The following is an 18,052-nucleotide window of genomic DNA, read 5'->3' as shown; positions in this document are numbered from 1 at the left end:
GCTGAGGGGACAGTTGCCGCTGCTGGGGCTGATCTAGCACTCTTTCCCCTTCCGCCACAAGGACATTTTTTTTGTTGTCCTCTTTGACTAGCCTGTCCTTTTCCTCTTCCAAATGAGGAGTAGAATCGAAAAGGACGACCCCTCCAGGAAGATGAGCCTGAGTGGGTGTGTTGTTGAGGTTATCGTATGGAGGCGCTAAGAGACTTAGCCGCCACTTTAGACTTCTGCAGCTTCTCCAAACTTTCATCCGCCTTGCTGCTGAACAACCTCAAGCCGTCAAAAGGTATATTGAGTAGTCTGGCCTGCACGTCCGGTGCATAGCCCGACTTTCCCAGCCACGCAAACCTGCGTAACACTGTGCTAGATGCCATGCACCTGCTTATGCTATCAGCAGTGTCCAGTCCAGCTCCTCGCCCTCAGGAATCTGTTCAGCCGCTGCAGTAATACAATCCCACAGGGTGTATGTGAATCTTGCAAGGGTGCAAGTCACATTCATTGACTTTAAGGCCATGCTGCCCGAAGAGAAAATCTTGCGAGACCAGGCATCGATTCTCATATCGTCCCTATCTCTGGGAATTGAAGGATATGCCGATTGTCTAGAGGATGCGGCTGCCTGGATTATTAAGCTCTCCAGTGTAGAATTTTTAGTTAAGTATTCAGGGTCAGAAGAAGAGGGCCTGTATTTCCCTGCAAATTTGTTAATCACCGCTGTTCCAGAATCTGGGGTTTCCCATGCAGCCAAAACTGCTGTTTTGTTTTGTTCAAATAATGGGCATAAGAGATGGTTATTTTGAATTACTGAATGTAACACCCCCTCTCCGCCTTTATCTGTAGAATTGTTGGGGCATTAGCGGGATATATTGGTAGCATTAGGCAAGTGGTATTACTTCTTGGGATGAGTTTTCCGGGGGCCTATAATTATAAGCAGTCATTAATTATCGACCAGAAATTGTTCACCAACTGGGTGATTGGTTATTGATTAACTCCTTCTTTTTAGGTTCCCTCATTATTAGGAGGGCGGGTTTTGGTTATCCCAGGTAGGCTGCAACCGCATGACATTGCATGCAATAAGACTGTATTAATCTTGCATTAGTGATAGATTGCAGTTAGTAAATTTGGGATATCACGTTGGATAAAATATTAATAGAATTTAGATATCAATGCATGCCATACACACTAGATGAGAAATGTACACAAGTTCGGATGGGATAGCTGCTTTGGCGGTGGGTGCATGTGTGGGTGGCTCATGCACTCAATGAAACTCCAGTATAGGACAAATGATCAAGCAATTGAATTCTATAATGTTCATTCTATTAATGACTTCCCAGATTGGGCAAAATAAAGACTTTTTGTTCCTTTCTGTTTTACCTTCCTTTTCAATGTGTGGTCAATTACATCCAATCGGGATGTTACTGAGTATCCTTTGCAAATTGCATTTCAATTTATTTGTATGATGTGTTGACTTTACTTTATCAATGTGTCTTTTGGTTCTAAAATAATTATTTATGAATGTATCAATCAATGCCATTGTGGGAAAAAATTATTCTACTCCGTTTGCCTCTGGATTGCCTTGAAACCACACATGAATGATTTGTTGTCTTAATTATGCACTTTTAACCATGTATGAAAATCATGATGTTGTGAATAGTAGCCTGGAAGAAGACCGTTGGGTCGAAACATGTGTCAGCTATATTCCTCCTGACATTTTGTTTTCCATGCACATTAAATTCATTGCTTATGCGCAGTAGTGTGCCTGTGTAACTCTTTGTATGCACTAATAATCTTATCTATCAAAAGGGCAGCATCCCTCAATGCAAGAAAGAAATATTGGCTGACCCTCTGCCCCTTTTTATGTTCTCGGAGGTGGCAGAAGCTGATATATTTGACATCTTGGTGAGGATTAAGCCAACGAAATGTAAGAGTGCTATCTGCCCAGCCTTCATTGTTAAGTCCTGTATGACATTACTTGCCCCTCTTATCACTAAATGTGTCAATTCCTCATTGAGAGAGAGTCATGTTCCAGCAGACATTAAACATGCCTGGCGCTTGACCCAAAACTGGCATGCACCTATTGCCCCATAACAAATTCTCCTTTCCTGCTGAAGATTCTGGACAAGATCGCTCATCGTCAAATTCAAGACTTTCTAAGTCTTCATAACATCTTGGATCATAAGCAATCTGGCTTTAGAAGCAATCACAGTACTGAGTCCACTCCTTTGGACCTCAAAACTAACATCTTGCAGTACATTGACAAATGTAAAACGGCTCTTTTGATGCTTCTGGACCTTACTGCACCGTTTGATCTTGTGGACCATACCATACTGGCTGCTGGATTACAAAACTCTGACTCTTCCTCCAGGGAGGCATCTATTTGGATTGTCTCTTTTTTGTCGAACCGGATGGCTAGAGCCTATCATGAAGATGCCATGGCCGAGGGCTATGAGTTATGATGTGGAGTACCTCAGGGGTCTTGTGTGTCCCCTACTCTGCTAAATATCTTCACTCTTTATCTTTTTGAATGACTTGACTCTGAGAGCATCATGTACGCAAACTATGCAATGACGCCTAGTGCCTTATTCCTCTCACTGGCAATCACTCCTTGGGCACTATAGCAATAAACACTGTCTACAACCTGATCCACTTGTGGATACTGCATAATGGACTGGCATTTAACAACGCCAAATCCGAGATCATGATTGTCAGCACTGCGCCCAAGTTACGTAAACTGGACTTGGCCTACTGGTCTTTCAAAGTTTCAGACTCTGCACTGGCAAATTTACCGTAAGTGAAGATCCTCGGTGTTGTGATTGACCAAGAGCTTTCGATGAAAGTGCACATCAGCAGCCTTGTATCATGCTCTTCGTATTATATCAAGCTCCTTGCGCCAATCAGACCATTTCTTGACTCAGGTGGTTGTGCCACACTGGTCAGTGCCCTCATCGGTGCCTGACTTGACTATTGATCCAGTCTTCTTCAGGGTGTGTGTAAAGGGGAACTTAACTGTCTTCAGGTCATTCAAAATATTGCAGTTCGAGTGGTCAAGGGACTACAGAGATTTGATCATGTGTCAGTGGCAAGGACATCCTTACATTGGCTTCCAATCGAAAAACAAATTATGTTCTGGACACTGGGCATCACCCATGACTGTCTCTTCAGGAAAAGTTCCTCCTATCTTTTGAAGCAGCTGGTCTGGCTTCCCTCCAGGAGTACTCTAAGGTCAAGCAATTCAGGCCTGCTACAAACACCTAAATCTAAACTATCATTGGTGCTAGAAGGGTTCTTTCTGGTGGCAGCACCGTAACTTTGGAATGCGCTGCTCCCCGACATAAGATCCTGACCTTCTATAGTCTCCTTCAAGAGCAAATGGAAGACTTTGCTCTTTGAATTACTTCTCCCTGTTCTCTCCTGTTAATTTTCACTGCCCAGTTATCTGATTCCTTTGTGTTTAGTGTACGTATGTCTCCTGTATTTGCACTTCTATGCCTGAGAGCCTTGTTCCAGCACGTTATAAATGAAACTAAACTAAACTATATTCCTTCAGTGGAGGGGGTGCCTTTTTTTGCATATTTCCACCTGTACACTCATAAAATTCTGGCGAAATCTGAAAACCCTCCTCTTCTTTTTTTTTTTTAATTTTTTTATTTTGTTATAGCTGAATAAAATCAACTTTTCAAAATTACATGATAATTCCATAAAAAGGTCCCAATACATGGTTAGCATACACTTAAGGACATATAGTAAAGAAAGCTGAACGACAACAAATACCACAATTTGCAGAATAATACAATTACTTCAGCACAAGTTACCCTTTTAAGAACAATCTCAAAAGATAGAAAACCACATCAACTCATGTACATTCAACCAATTATTAATATGACTGTTCATAAAAAAAATTCACAAGGTAATATAAATTCTAGAAAGTGCACCAGTGCCTTTATAACCGAAAATCTGGTACTGTTGATTAGAGAACTCCATATCTCCAAATCGTCCCATTGCATATGCACATTTAGCAGATTCGTAAAATGTTTTGCCCGTATGTCTTCCAAAGCGTGGCATGCAACTATCCCGTGTTGTAAAGTCTCTTTGACACTGTGACGATTACAAAACCGACAAAAGTTTAGTTCAGGAGGAATAGTCTTCCGCCTCACCAACACTTCTCTCGTAGGCCACAAGTTCATTCTCAACCGCAAGAACTTGAACCGAATTTTCGCAGAGGGACATTTTAGTAGATAACTTGGCGCTTGACCCAAGCATTTAATGCCAAAGATTTTAGAATTAAAATCGTTATATTGTCTGCAACGTTCATAGTTCTGGATCCACTCCCATTGATAATATTTTGTTTTAGCACGAATTGGGTTCTCCATCAGCAGCTGTAATGATATATCAGCTTCAGACATAGCATTTAATACAAAGCCACGCCATCGACTAGGAAAGGCCAAACCGGAGGAGGTCAAGTAGCCAGCAATCGTACTCATTATATTGTTCTCACCACCACCAAGAATGCATTTCCGAAAGAAACAACACAGTCTCCATTTGACCCTACTAGATAATGATTTGAGCCCTAGTTCAAAACGCAGCATAGGCAAAGGTAGGCAGTTTGGCAAATTTAAAACCTTTCTCCAAAATGTGGCCTCAAGTTTATCCCAAGCTTGGTCATTAGAATACAGCTTGGATTCTACACCATATAACAAGATGGGGATGACTTTTTGCTCATAATACATAAACAAATGCCTCAGTGTAAATTTCCCGTACTTATAAACGAGTATTTTCGCCTGTGACAGCAGCATTGACAGTTTTGACTGTAACACAGTCGAGTGTCTATTATCGATGATGGTATTTTGAATGTATAGGCCCAGATATTTGTATTCTGACACAATTTCTATTGGTTGTTGTTGTAAATACCACACTATGTTTAAGCTCTTAGCTTTCCCTCTTGACTTACAGACTAGAATCTGAGATTTTTCCAAGTTGACTAGAAGTTGGTTCTCCTTAGAATAGTTAGACAATGCAGACAGCAAGTTCTGGAGACCTCTAGGAGTTTGCGATATTAAAACAAGGTCATCCGCATAAAGCAACCATGGTATGCGCTGACCACCAAGTTCAGGAGCATCCGACAAAGTATGCACGAAATAACTCCCCATATCCAATATGAACAAATTGAATAATATCGATGCTAAGCTGCACCCTTGTTTGAGTCCCAGGAACGTTGAAAAGGAAGAAGATAGAAGACCTTCAAAAGAGAGCCTAACACGCATAGACGTGTCCGTGTGTAGTTGAATGATAATTGACAAGAGAGAAGAAGGGCAACCAAAAACTTTTAACTTATAAAATAGTAAGTTTCTGTTAATAGAATCAAAAGCAGAACGAAAATCGATAAACGCAAAATATAAAGGTTGCTTCCTAAGTGCATATTTCGACTTCAACATATTTAATGTGATCATGTTAGGAAGTGTGCCAAGTCCACTTACAAAACCTGATTGGAGAGGATCTCTCTTAAGGCATTTTTTTGTCCAGTTTTTCAGCTCGCGCAAGATCAGCTGAGAAAAGATCTTACCCGGGACATCCAAAAGAGAGATCGGTCTGTAACTTGTTGGGTTGGACCGTTCACCTTTCTTATAAATCGGGACAACAATAGATTGCTTCCACGACAGGGGAATTCTCTGTGAGGTGTTAACATGATCAAATACGAGACAAAGGATATCCGCCCAGATGTCCGGAAACCGTTTAAGATGAGCATTGGATAAGCCATCCGGGCCTGGGGCTCTGGAATTGTTGGCTCTCTTGATAAAATACATGATGTCTTCTCTGTCAAAATGTATGTAGAAAGGAGGGAGAGTATCAAATGAGATTTTAGAGAAATGCACCGGAGGTTCAGCAAATAGTTTAGCATAGTGCTGTATCCACCTTGCTTCAGACACATCATTTGATTGAACCGCCACCTGATGCCTTGCAGTCACTTGATTTATGATGTTCCATGACTGAGCAGTGTTCTTTGAAGCCAAGGTTTTTAATATGCTAATTCCATCAATTTGGTAAAGCTTTGCCCTCCTTCCTCTTACCCAATTTCTATATTTAGTTTTGATACGGGACAAAACAGTTTGTCGCATATGCAAAGGGAGCTTAAGGGCTGCTCTCCTCTCAGAACGTACCCTAGCTTTCTCAAGTCTAATTTGGTGATCAAATATGTGCAGATGGGGGGTTTGTTTCACTTTCTGTTTGATGGACCCCGGTTGGAATGTCTGCATTAGGTCATAATATGGTGTAACTGGCAGAGAGTTTTGGGATGCTCCATCATTAAGTTGAGCATAATAGTGTGTCCTAAAGGCTCCCAACGAAGACTCGGTCCATATTAATCTATTTCTAGCCGGATTTATGTTATGCGAGCCCATAAGAAAGAAAGGTTTTAATTGGTCGATGCTAACACTTACAGACAGAAGCATACATAGCATATTATGGTCGCTCATGTCTGAGTCAATTATTTTGAATGCTGTTACCTTGTTAAACATCTGTGCATTAACATACATAAAGTCAATGATGCCCTCGCTGTTAGCACGATGCCAAGTAGATCTTGGTGGCGTGTCTTGTGGGAAGGCACCATTTAACATGAACAAGTTTCGAGATTTGACTAAAGTTGACCACTTACTCAAGCGATTTTTTTCCAATTTGTCTGGAGGGCCTAGGCAATGCAGATTTAAATCACCAGCAAGAATAATAAAATTAGACAAGCCCTCGAGCATCACAATATCGATAGCCTTAACCACAGAATCCAAGAAACACTCATCAGAAATGCGCAGCGGGTTCCAGTACACATTGATAGTGGCACCCACAAAGTCCTTGCCACCGATCTTTGTCATCTGTAGAAAAGCATTTGGAGAAAACCAAGGTTCAATTTTCAGACCCACGGTCTGTTTCACCCCCATCAATAGACCAGAAGTAGGACGTCCCAAAAGACCCTTCTCAGCTGGTATAAGAGTGACATCATAATTGTTCCATGTGGGAACACTAGTAAACCATGACTCTTGTATCATAATTACGTCATGCTCTAATAGCTGTACACTCCGATTATTTAGCAGATGTCTGTTCCCTCTCGAATTCCAGCTTACAAATGACAAACAAGATTCTGTAATTTCAGCATGCTAACGTTGATTGATTTTAAACTCACAAGTGCATGTGGGATGAGACAGCGCTTGATTTTTGTTTGGTGTTTGTTTTAAGTTAGCCGATTGTTGTAAGTGTACAGAAGAGTCTAATAAATCAGATTTAATTTGAAGGGAGAAACCCAGGTCCAACAATTGTGATTCGACAGACCAGAGTGTATTTACTACAATCCTTGAATTAATCCAGAGAGTTGACGCAGTCCAGTTAGAGTTGTTAACAAATTCAACGAGCTCGATGTCAACCGTCCCAATATCATCGAGCTCAGGAATCTCACTAAATATAGCTAGCACCGATGCACGATTCAAGTTATATTGCTTGACAGGTTCAGGCAAACAACTAAGTGTTAAAGCATGGATCGCTGGCCGCTTTGCACAGATGCGCGCACGTTTTGAGGTATCAACCTGAGGCTGCGGGTTCAAGATTGGTTGGACTGGTGGACAGACTTTATCTTGGGTCGTGGGAGGAATCTCAAGGAATTTAATTAACGAAGACTGAATCAACCTTTCGATGTCACTAGCAGACAAGGGCTCAGGTACCGGGGTGTTTTGTGCGTTAACGGCTGATGCCTGAGACACAACTTGTACTGTGCTCACTTTAGTAGGAACTTGTGAACTTGCTGTTTGAGGTGATTGTATCAACGTCGTAACAGGTTTATGAACAAGAGCCGTTTCACAAGGTGCGAAAGTTAGACTTTTAAGAGCAGGTTTGGCTACCATATAGTCATCAATTGCTTGCCTTAATTCTTTAAGCCGTACATCCCTGACACCCGCTCCATCCCTGACCCCCGCTCCTGTCAAAGTAGCATTATTTTTAGACACGTCAGTAGCCACACGTATCAGCTCATTTAGGGGACTATGGTCTACAACCGGGGGAACATATTTCTTTGATATTACTTTAGCGGCAGCTAAAGTGGTTGCAGCTGGTATAGACAGGTTCTTCACAAAAGATTTAATTTGTGAGGCACATTTAGTCACAGATTTGATGTTTTTTGTCTTTTTCGGTTGAGAAACAGCTTTATTCAGCCCTGTTTTCACTTGATCAGCTAAGCTTGTGTTGACATCAAACAATGGGTATGGTGTTTTTTTTTGCTGTTAAGCTAAAGTTTGGATTGTGGGAATGAAAGGGTCAACTAAAGGTGCTGGAAAACTTGGTATGGGTTGATATGTTTGTTGAAGATTACATGACACTTGAGCCGAGGTTTGAGACATTACAGACTTCTTTTTTTTAGAGATGGAGTCAGCATGCCCCAAACCAGTCAATTTGTTAGAATGTACAAGTTGTTCAGCTAATAGCTGATTTAATTGATCTGAGTGTGCATCGGCTTTTGTAACTAAAACTTCAAACAACTTTGCTAACGCTATAATTGCCGTATTCAAAGAGGTAAGCGCAAATCCTATGTTTACACTCTGTCATTCTGCCCATCCAAACTCTGGCATATTGTGTGAGGGTACTTTCCGTGGAGTTGGAGCTAAAAAGGATAGATTTGCTACAGAATTTGCCACGCTGATGTTCGTAAACAAGATGGGCGATTTGGAAAGATTTTCAGGTAAAGTATGATTTAATAAACCAGAGGCATTTATGTCAAGATCAATTACTGGCACCTCGCCCTCATCCGAAATAAATGTCTTAAAGTTTGATGCATCACTTATAGATATAACAGGACTATAAGCTATTTTATCACACGGCACACCGGCACCAGTCAGTACGTTATTAAGCAAAATGCTATCTGTAAGCGAGACATTTTCTTTGGCAAACTTTACTATAGGTTCAGTTGAAGAGACAGCTTTTGCAACCTCTCCCGTCAAAACATCCTCCATTACACTATTCTTATTTTGTTGTCCATGTGAAGAATCCTTTTTTATAGCTGCAATAGTTTCAACCAAACAGTCATTTACTTTCAAAGTGTTATCCCTGTTATTAGAATCACAGGGGATCTCATAAATGGATTTAGAACAAAAAGATCGAATGTCCATCCCATCGGATAACACTGCTTTACTTTTGGACATCACTTTTTGAGTCCTCACACGAGGAGTTGAACTCAATCTCGTTTTGTTCAGAGTTTCCGCAGCCACGTTTGGCACGGCATGGATGCTATTCGTAAAAAGAGCAGCAGTAGCAGGAGGCATTCCTGTTTTTAAAGAGTTGATGCCTCGTTTCATTTTTACAAGGCACAAACAGTCAGGAACAGATATAATAGCCAAGAGTGGCTTCAATGCAATGTGAAGCACGGACAACTAGGCACTCACCACACTCTTGGACTATCGACCAAAGCAGTAAAGCGTGATGGTTTTATCTTTGCCCTTTCACCCTTCAACCGCCCAACAGCCTAACAGAAGTGCAGCGCCCTTTTCGCTGCCGGGCTTATCGCCGTGAGGGTGACTCACGGCTCCTGAAATAGTCCTGTAAAGTCACGTGATTCGTCACGTGCTGCGGGCTGGCTCCGCCTCCTCCAGGAAGCGGCAAGGAATGAAAATTTCACCAGCAGGAGCTGTGTATAGCTCGCAATGCTGTGCAGACAGTAGAACGTTTTTAAAAGCAAAACGAAGCTTCTTCAAGCAGCAGTCACCCTGCTCGAGCGACTCACGGCTCCTGAAATAGTCCTGTAAAGTCACGTGATCCGTCACGTGCTGCGGGCTGGCTCCGCCTCCTCCAGGAAGCGGCAAGGAATGAAAATTTCACCAGCAGGAGCTGTGTATAGCTCGCAATGCTGTGCAGACAGTAGAACGTTTTTAAAAGCAAAACGAAGCTTCTTCAAGCAGCAGTCACCCTGCTCGAGCGACTCACGGCTCCTGAAATAGTCCTGTAAAGTCACGTGATCCGTCACGTGCTGCGGGCTGGCTCCGCCTTCTCCAGGAAGCGGCAAGGAATGAAAATTTCACCAGCAGGAGCTGTGTATAGCTCGCAATGCTGTGCAGACAGTAGAACGTTTTTAAAAGCAAAACAAAGCTTCTTCAAGCAGCAGTCACCCTCCTCTTCAAAAAATACTTTGGAGGATATAGTATAATTTGTGTCTCACATCTTATACATCTGAAAACCTGGCATGCTGTGAAAGAGAGTTACTAGTTAGGTACCCTATTCTAGGGCAGACCAACAGAGATGCAAAGAACTAGTGACTGGTGTGTCCTACCAACAGCCCTGAATTAGACCTCTGTCTATACTTGTCTAAGAAGAGTTAGTTGACAAGGGTGAGCTAATTGTATAGGCTTTATACAGGATCATTCACTCATTCACTCACCTTACCTTAGATGTCAACGACAGGGCTAGGGGCATCTGCAGGTCCAGTGGATCAAAGGCATGAAGAGTTCCAAAGAGATCTCGGTACACTCCTGCAGCGTGGACCTCAAAGTACACAACACCCAAATCTGATGAGGCAGAATGGGAAAGGTTAGTCCTTTAAACCTTACCCCAGCATGAACCACAATAGTACACATAGCTCAAATCTAATGAGGCAGAAGAGGAAATGGTAGGTCCTGGTACTCCCCCTTTCCTGCAGTATGGACCTCAAAGTACCCTACACCCAAATCTATAGAGAAAGAAAGGGAAATATGATGTGCTGATACCTTGCCCCTTCCTGAAACGTGGATCTCAATGTACAAAGTGCCTAAATGTACAGCGGAAGAAGGGGAAACCTAAGATCCTAATACCTTCCTACTGTGGGGACCTCTAAGTACTTTCCTCCCAATTCTAGTCAGATCCCATTCTGTAAACTTTAACAGTCTAAGAAAGGTGGAGGGGACAAGGTTAGATGTTGTGTGAACATTAGGATATATGGTTCAGAAATCTTTAGAGACAGAGGACGTGAAGATACGTAATTCCTGTAGGGCCCTCAAAGTACACAGAGCTTTTTCTCTGCTATCCAATGAGCAGGATGCTTACTGCATGTTCTATGTCTGCAGAAATGCAGGTGTTTTGTGTGCTTGTTGGATGCTATTTACATGACTTTCTCAACAGAGTGTGCATATTTTGGTTCATCCAGGGTTGACATCCAGAGAGTGTGAGTGCTGAGTGCATGAAGTGATAACATGAACATAGTGTGCTTTTTAGGTGCTCTTTCCATGACACCATATGCTTGTACAATCCTACAGTGATATCATTTACACAGTCTTCTTGTTGTACTATGATGCAGGAAAGTGTTTCAAGCAATGGGCGTGCACAAGCTGTACATAATATGATGCAGCACTCACAGCACCTTACCTGTGATGTAGATCACACTGCTCTGGTTGGAGTAGATGCGATTCACCACAATGTGAGAGAGGCACTTGGAGATCTTCCTGAGGGAGAGCTGGACTGTGTAGGATCGCGGCTGATCTAGCTGAGTCTCATTTACGATCAAACTATATACTTTGCCTTCCTCTACAGACAAAGAGATGAGTTAAAGCCACTCTGATGGAGAAACACTTGAATATAACCTGCAGAAATTCAACCTGTTACAGACAACAATTTGACAGAAGAACCCTTTCAGTCACTCTAACCTTATTTGTGGAACTATAATTCCCCCTTACCTTTCTTATCTTCCTTGACCAGGGTGAGTCTATACTGAAGGCCAGTTTATCCACCCAATATCCTAGAATAATGTTGAAGGTAGCAGATAAGGTAGCAGCTAATGAGTGCAAAGCCCTTGATCTGTGTATATGTTACCAACAAAGAGCATAGGGACAGAATATGCCCTTATAGTCCCTGTGTATTGTGAGAAACCTGAGGGTATTCTCCCAGTTATACCTCGAGGATCCCTTATTCAGGTGACCAGGACAAGGTAATCGCTGTTGGATCCAGTTCCTGGTGGTGGACCAGTGGGGGAGGATCACCTGGGTAGGGGAACCCGGGGTCATGCTCGGGTGAATACCCCAGGTGAGACGCAGTATTATGCCAGAGAAGGAGAGAAGGGTAAGATATCTTAGGCTTTCATGGGCTGCATTGCATCTGCCTCCCTTCCTCCTGTAAGATCTCTCCAGCCCTGATCCAACAACCAGTCCGTATGTAATCAATCCTCTAAGGTCCCTACCCTGATTACACCCACAAAGTATAACTCCCAGAATCCTTGTTTCACCGGTCTCCATTCGAATACTACCTATCTTCTTCTTCCCGTTCCTCTGATTATCATTTTCTGCATTCCTATCCTGCTCAGACTAAATACTACAGTTCCCACAACCCCCCGTGTTCATTTTATGATTCCAACTATTCCTGTTTACTCCGTAAACCTTACCAATCCCGTCCTTCTGATTATCATTTTCCAAATTCTCACAAACCGTCCCTATCCCCATCATATCCTGTAGGATATTCAAATTCCTTAACTTTCCCCCTTTCCGACACAAACTCCTTTTCATGCCAGATTTGTAATATTAAACCTGTGAACTTGACATGTCCAAACCCTGGCGTCAAACAAAGTCAAGAGATAAGTGGGGTAAAGGGACCCTCTTTTTTTGTTGAAGGGGGGCCTGACTCGAGAGGGTGGATTACATAGGAAAAACAGAGTCAGAAGCTACCCCTGTACAGAGACGCATTTGGAAGTAGGTGTGAGTTGCAGCAGAAAGCTAGGTTTAGCAAATACTATCCAAAGAACCAGGTCACAGAATTGGGCAAAGTAAATCCAAAATTCAAACTTTAATTATTATATGGACAGACATCTAAAAGTTGCAGGCCTATAACTCAACACAAGGCCTTAAAAAACACATGGGCCCGTAAGAGCAAAAACAATGGTATGTTTTAACTACACATTGTAGTGAGGGTTAGTTACAAAGTTATTTGTGCAGATTCATGTACCACTTAATAATAGAAGTATGCCATTATTGTCGACACATTAAACAGTTGGTGTTTCTGGTTCGGAATGAAAATGGCCCTCAGAAGGTGCTGTAGTGTGGTAAATTGTCTGGAGGGACCGAACTGTCATCAGGACGATGTTGATGGAGGAACAGGTAGTGCAAAGTACCTATAGCGATAGATGATATGATATGTGTCAGGGGTAAGTGACCAAGGGGGAGATTATATTTAAAAGCTGCAGGTCAGAAACCTAACTTGCTATGTCGTCTTGTGAACTTAAATGAATGGATGGCAGCTGTGCTTGGTACTGTCGGGATTAGTTGGCTCCTGTAGTGTGCGGAATCTAGGAGAGTGGTACCTTTCTATCTCATATGAAAGCATCATATTACAGTTCAGCGAAAAATGAAAGAGTACGTCCAACGGATAGTGTGACCAGGAGAAGGAAGAGGGCTGGCTGATGATACCCGCGATGGAATGAATCGCTGGCTAATGATTAGGGTAACAGGATCATCTAAAGAATGAAAAATTGCATAACTCCGAGGTGATTGATCTAAATGGATGTATCATTAGTGTTTATTTACTCGTGGCTATGACCCAGAGCTGCCCTGGGTGAAGGAGGGACAGACAGTGCAAGTAGTCACTGTCAAGTATGCTGGAAGGCGGGAGAAAATGTGTGTAGTGCACGAATCTTAGGACGTGGTAAATCACTGGCATGCATGAGTTATGGCTCTCCAGAGAAAATATTTGGAGGGCAGAGCCAGTGATATTATTTCATGTTATTACTGGTGCTGTCACTCAGATTGTCCTGAGTGATTTGCAGTTTGAAGCTAGTTTGTGTGATTGCTGTCACGTATTTAAACCGACAATGGCAAAATGGTAGGAACAGAAAAACCGCCTAATGGCGGTTATGCGTGCGCTCGAGCTACGTGCATTTCCCCAAAAAGATAATAAATTAGTTCCAGAGTGACTATGTTGCCGCCTCATGCAGCATTGAAAGGATAGTTCGGGGAGTGCATGAGGCAGACTAAACAGCTTACCTTGTACAGGGGGCTGGAGAGCTGTGCCTGTGTCGGCCGTGAGATAGTGAAAGCACTGCGCGCATGCGTGTCACGTAGCTTGTGCATTAGGCACAGGCTTTTTGAATGAAGCTTTATTGTACTTGTGAGGATGACATCGGCCATCGGCTGGGAAGACACGACAGATAGCAGAGAGAAGCAGTGTACTGCAGACTAAATGTGGCAATGAAATTGCGAGTTGCGTTGAGAACAATGTTATGGATGCAGGTCTTTGCTAAATGAATAAATACTCCATATGGTCGGATTGTATGCATTTCAAAAACAAAGTATTGTAGCACAGTCATAATATAGGACATGCAATGTATGTAGTAAAATATACCAATGCTTTATAAGACACAATGTTTTTACATTTTTGAATAAAGCAGCAGGGTGTGCAGAGTTACATTAAGATGCTGTGTACATCGTGGTTTCAAGAATAGTCACTGTAGTGCTTTGCTATGAACAGTGATATGGCCTAACCATATAGTATGCAAATCAAAACATAGTATTGTAGCACATTCGTGATGCCGGACATGAAAGTCAAAAAATATATACTGATGCATAGGAAGACATAATGCTACTCCATATTTAAGGAAGCAGGGTGTGCAGAACCATATTGAGTTACCATATACATCTCAGTTGCAAAAATGGTCATTAGTAGTACTTTGATGATGATATGGCCTGGCCATCCCGTATTAAACCATCTCTATTGACGCATTAATGCAAACTTATTTCATAGTGTGATATAGCAAGAGGCAACATATTCCAAGCAATTGATGGACAAGACTTGTGTGGCATCAGTCGTAATAGAACGATCAGGTTGACAAATTAATGTAGATTAGGTTGACACATTAATGTAGATCAGAAATCATGATGGATTTTTGATTGCTGAAAGCTTTTTGTCTATTTGAAAAGGCAATGTGCAGTGAATTCCAAAATAAAGGAATACAGCTGTCAGTGGCATTTTATCAGTGCTGCTACTGGTCAAAAGGGGTGTATTCAGCCAGAGGGCTTTTCTACTGTCTATAGTGAATGTGAAGACCACAAGGTGATTATTTGAAAAAGAGATTCCACTCGATGGATACATTCAGGCCTAGTTTCACTGAGTTTAGACGAAAAATCCACTGCTGTTCTAGTTTGCAAAAGAGTTAAGTCTCTGTTTCCGCCTCTGAATGGGTTGTTGGCTTTTTGAAGAGTGAACCAAAGGATGTCGTTATGGCTGTGTTTCTTTTCCTGAAAATGTGTCACCATGGGTTTGTCAGGTACTGCATTTTGATGCATGATCTATGTTCACAGATCCGCTGTCTTATTTCCCGTTTACTTTTGCCTATATATAGTAACTTACATGGGCACTGGATTGCATAGACTGTCCATTTGCTTCTGCAATTTGTGAAGGTGTTAAATGTCCAGGTTTTACCGTTCAGGTCAATGGTTTTCAGGTCATTAGTAAGGCAGCAGACAGAACAGGCTCCGCATCTACGATGGCCTATGACTGGAGGTAGGTTCCATAGTGTTGATTGTGGATTTAGTGGTGGGCTTGGTTCGATGTAGGTATTTACTAGACAATCTTTCAGATTTCTGCTACATTTGAAAGCAAACCGAGGTTTAGATGGTTTGAAGGAGTCTGTGTGTAGAGTGACCCAGTGGTGAAAAATTGTCTTCTTGATTGAGTTACTTAGAGGGGTGTAGGTGGTAATGCAGGTGATCTTGTCTTTGCAATTTTCATGTGGTGTCGGGGTGAGACATGATTCTCTGCTGATATACTTCGCTCTTACCCGGGCTCTATGGATGATATATCAAGGATAGCCCCTTGCTTTTAGCCTGATGGACAGTTCTTGACTAGTATCATAATCTTCTCGTGTGGTACAGTTACGTCTCAAGCGGAGAAATTGACCAAAAGGTAAGTTCTCTTTTAGACCTGCTGGGTGGAAACTGTGGAATTGTAGCAATGTATTCTTGGAGGTTGGTTTCCTGTACAAGGTGTGTGCCAGGGTTTTGGTAGTTGTTTTGTAGATTGTTAGATCGAGAAAAGGTATTGATGTTTTATCATGTTGCATGGTGAATTGGATACATGTGTCTTGGGTGTTGAACCAGGAAAAGAATTCAAGGAGTTGTGTTTCATTACCTTTCCATATCATTAGGATGTCATCAATGTAGCGGACCCAACAACCGATTTGGGTCTTAAAAGGGTTGGTGTTGTCGTAGATGGAGTTCATCTCAAAAGAATGAAAAGATTGGCTATATCGGGAACGAATGTTGCTCCCATGCTGGTTCCATGGCACTGTTGATAAAATGTTTTTTCAAAAATAAAGTCGTTTTCTGTGAGGGCAATCCGGATACATTCGAAGAGGAAGGCTGTTGGTGGTTCCAAAATAGTTCTTTTCTCAAGGTATGAGGAGAGTACTTCTATGCATTCACGTTGGGGGACGCTGGTATAACGTGATTCTACGTCAAGAGTGACCAGAAAATCATTCTGGTAGATGGTTAATGTGTTTAATTTCGTGATCGTAGATGTAGTATCTTGGACGTAGGAACGCATCTGGCTGATGGAAGGTTGTAGAAAGTGATCGATGTAGATGGATAGCGGTTCAAGGACAGATCCAATGCCCGCCACTATGGGTCTGCCGGGAGGAATTTGTGTGTTTTTATGGGTTTTGGTAACAAGTAAAAAGCTGGCAACACTGGGGTGCAGTTGATGAGGAAAAGCTTCTCGTCATCGTCAATCCATCCTTCCTGCCAGGCGTGGCACATTAGGCTTTCTATCTCTGAGAGCAACCTTGTTGTTGGATTGGTCTGGATTTGTCTGTAAAATTTGGTGTTAGAGAGTTGTCTTTGAACTTCTGTGTCTTAGAGGGTCTTACTCCATAGCACGATACCTCCGTCTTTATCGGCTGGTTTTATCAAAAAATCATGGTAATCCCTTACCGCCCGGGTCATAATGAGGCCCTATGTCTTCCGATGCATCAGTATATACTTTTGACTTTCATGTCCGGCATTACGAATGTGCTACAATACTATGTTTTGATTTGCATACTATATGGCTAGTCCATATCACTGTTCATAGCAAAGCACTACAGTGACTATTCTTGAAACCACGATGTACACAGCATCTTAATGTAACTCTGCACACCCTGCTGCTTTATTCAAAAATGTTAAAACATTGTGTCTTACAAAGCATTAGTATATTTTACTACATAAATTGCATGTCCTATATTATTACTGTGCTACAATGCTTTGTTTTTGAAATGCATACTATCCGACCATATGGAGTATTATTCATTTAGCATAGACCTGCATCTATAACATTGTTCTCAACGCAACTCGCAATTTCATTGCCACATTGAGTCTGCAGTACACTACTTCTCTCTGATATTTCCTATGTCTTCCCGGCCGATGTCATCCTCGCAAGTACAATAAAGCTACATTCAAAAAGCCTGTGCCTAATGCACAAGCTATGTGACACGCATACGCGCAGTGCTTTCACACAGCTCTCCAGCCCCCTGTACAAGGTAAGATGTTTAGTCTGCCTCATATCTTTTTGGGGAAATGCATGTAGCTCGAGCGCACGCATAACCGCTATTAGGCACGTTTTTCTGTTCCTACCATTTTGCCATTGTCGGTTTAAATACATGACAGCAATCACACAAACTAGCCTCAAACTGCAAATCACTGAGGCCAATCCGAGTGACAGTCACTAGTAATAACATGAAATAATATCACTGGCTCTGCCCTCGAAATATTTTCTCTGGAGCCATAACTCATGCATGCCGGTGATTTAACACGTCCTAAACTTCATGCACTACACACATTTTCTTCCGCCTTCCAGCATACCTGACAGTGACTACTTGCACAGTCTGTCCCTCCTTTACCGGGGCCGCTCTGGGTCATAGCCACCAGTAAATAAACACTAATGATACATCCATTTCGATTAATCACCTCTGAGTTATGCAATTTTTCATTCTTTAGGTGATCCTGTTACCCTAATCATTACGCAGCGATTCATTCCATCGCGGATATTATCAGCCAGCCCCCTTCCTTCTCCTGGTCACACTATCCATTCCAGGTACCCTTTCATTTTTCGC

At 42.2% G+C, this 18,052-nt stretch overlaps 1 protein-coding gene across 4 annotated transcripts in view; it reads right to left on the bottom strand.

Annotated features, from left to right (window-relative positions):
- FBXO24 (F-box protein 24) overlaps positions 1 to 18,052 on the bottom strand; it is a 1,263,390-nt gene that overhangs the window by 705,645 nt on the left and 539,693 nt on the right. For all 4 annotated transcript variants that reach the window (XM_069645164.1, XM_069645169.1, XM_069645177.1 and 1 more), the window contains exons 6-7: positions 11,353 to 11,511; positions 10,399 to 10,520 (exon numbers count right to left, since the gene is read on the bottom strand). In XM_069645164.1, the coding sequence (XP_069501265.1) occupies positions 10,399 to 10,520; positions 11,353 to 11,511 (281 nt within the window). The remainder of the gene's footprint in view (positions 1 to 10,398; positions 10,521 to 11,352; positions 11,512 to 18,052) is intronic.

Source organism: Ambystoma mexicanum, chromosome 1p (assembly GCF_040938575.1).
Source record: "Ambystoma mexicanum isolate Mex_15411 chromosome 1p, UKY_AmexF1_1, whole genome shotgun sequence".
Classification (NCBI taxonomy): domain Eukaryota; kingdom Metazoa; phylum Chordata; class Amphibia; order Caudata; family Ambystomatidae; genus Ambystoma; species Ambystoma mexicanum.
Note: the sequence above shows the minus strand (reverse complement) of the source record. Positions and strands in the feature narration are given on the sequence as shown.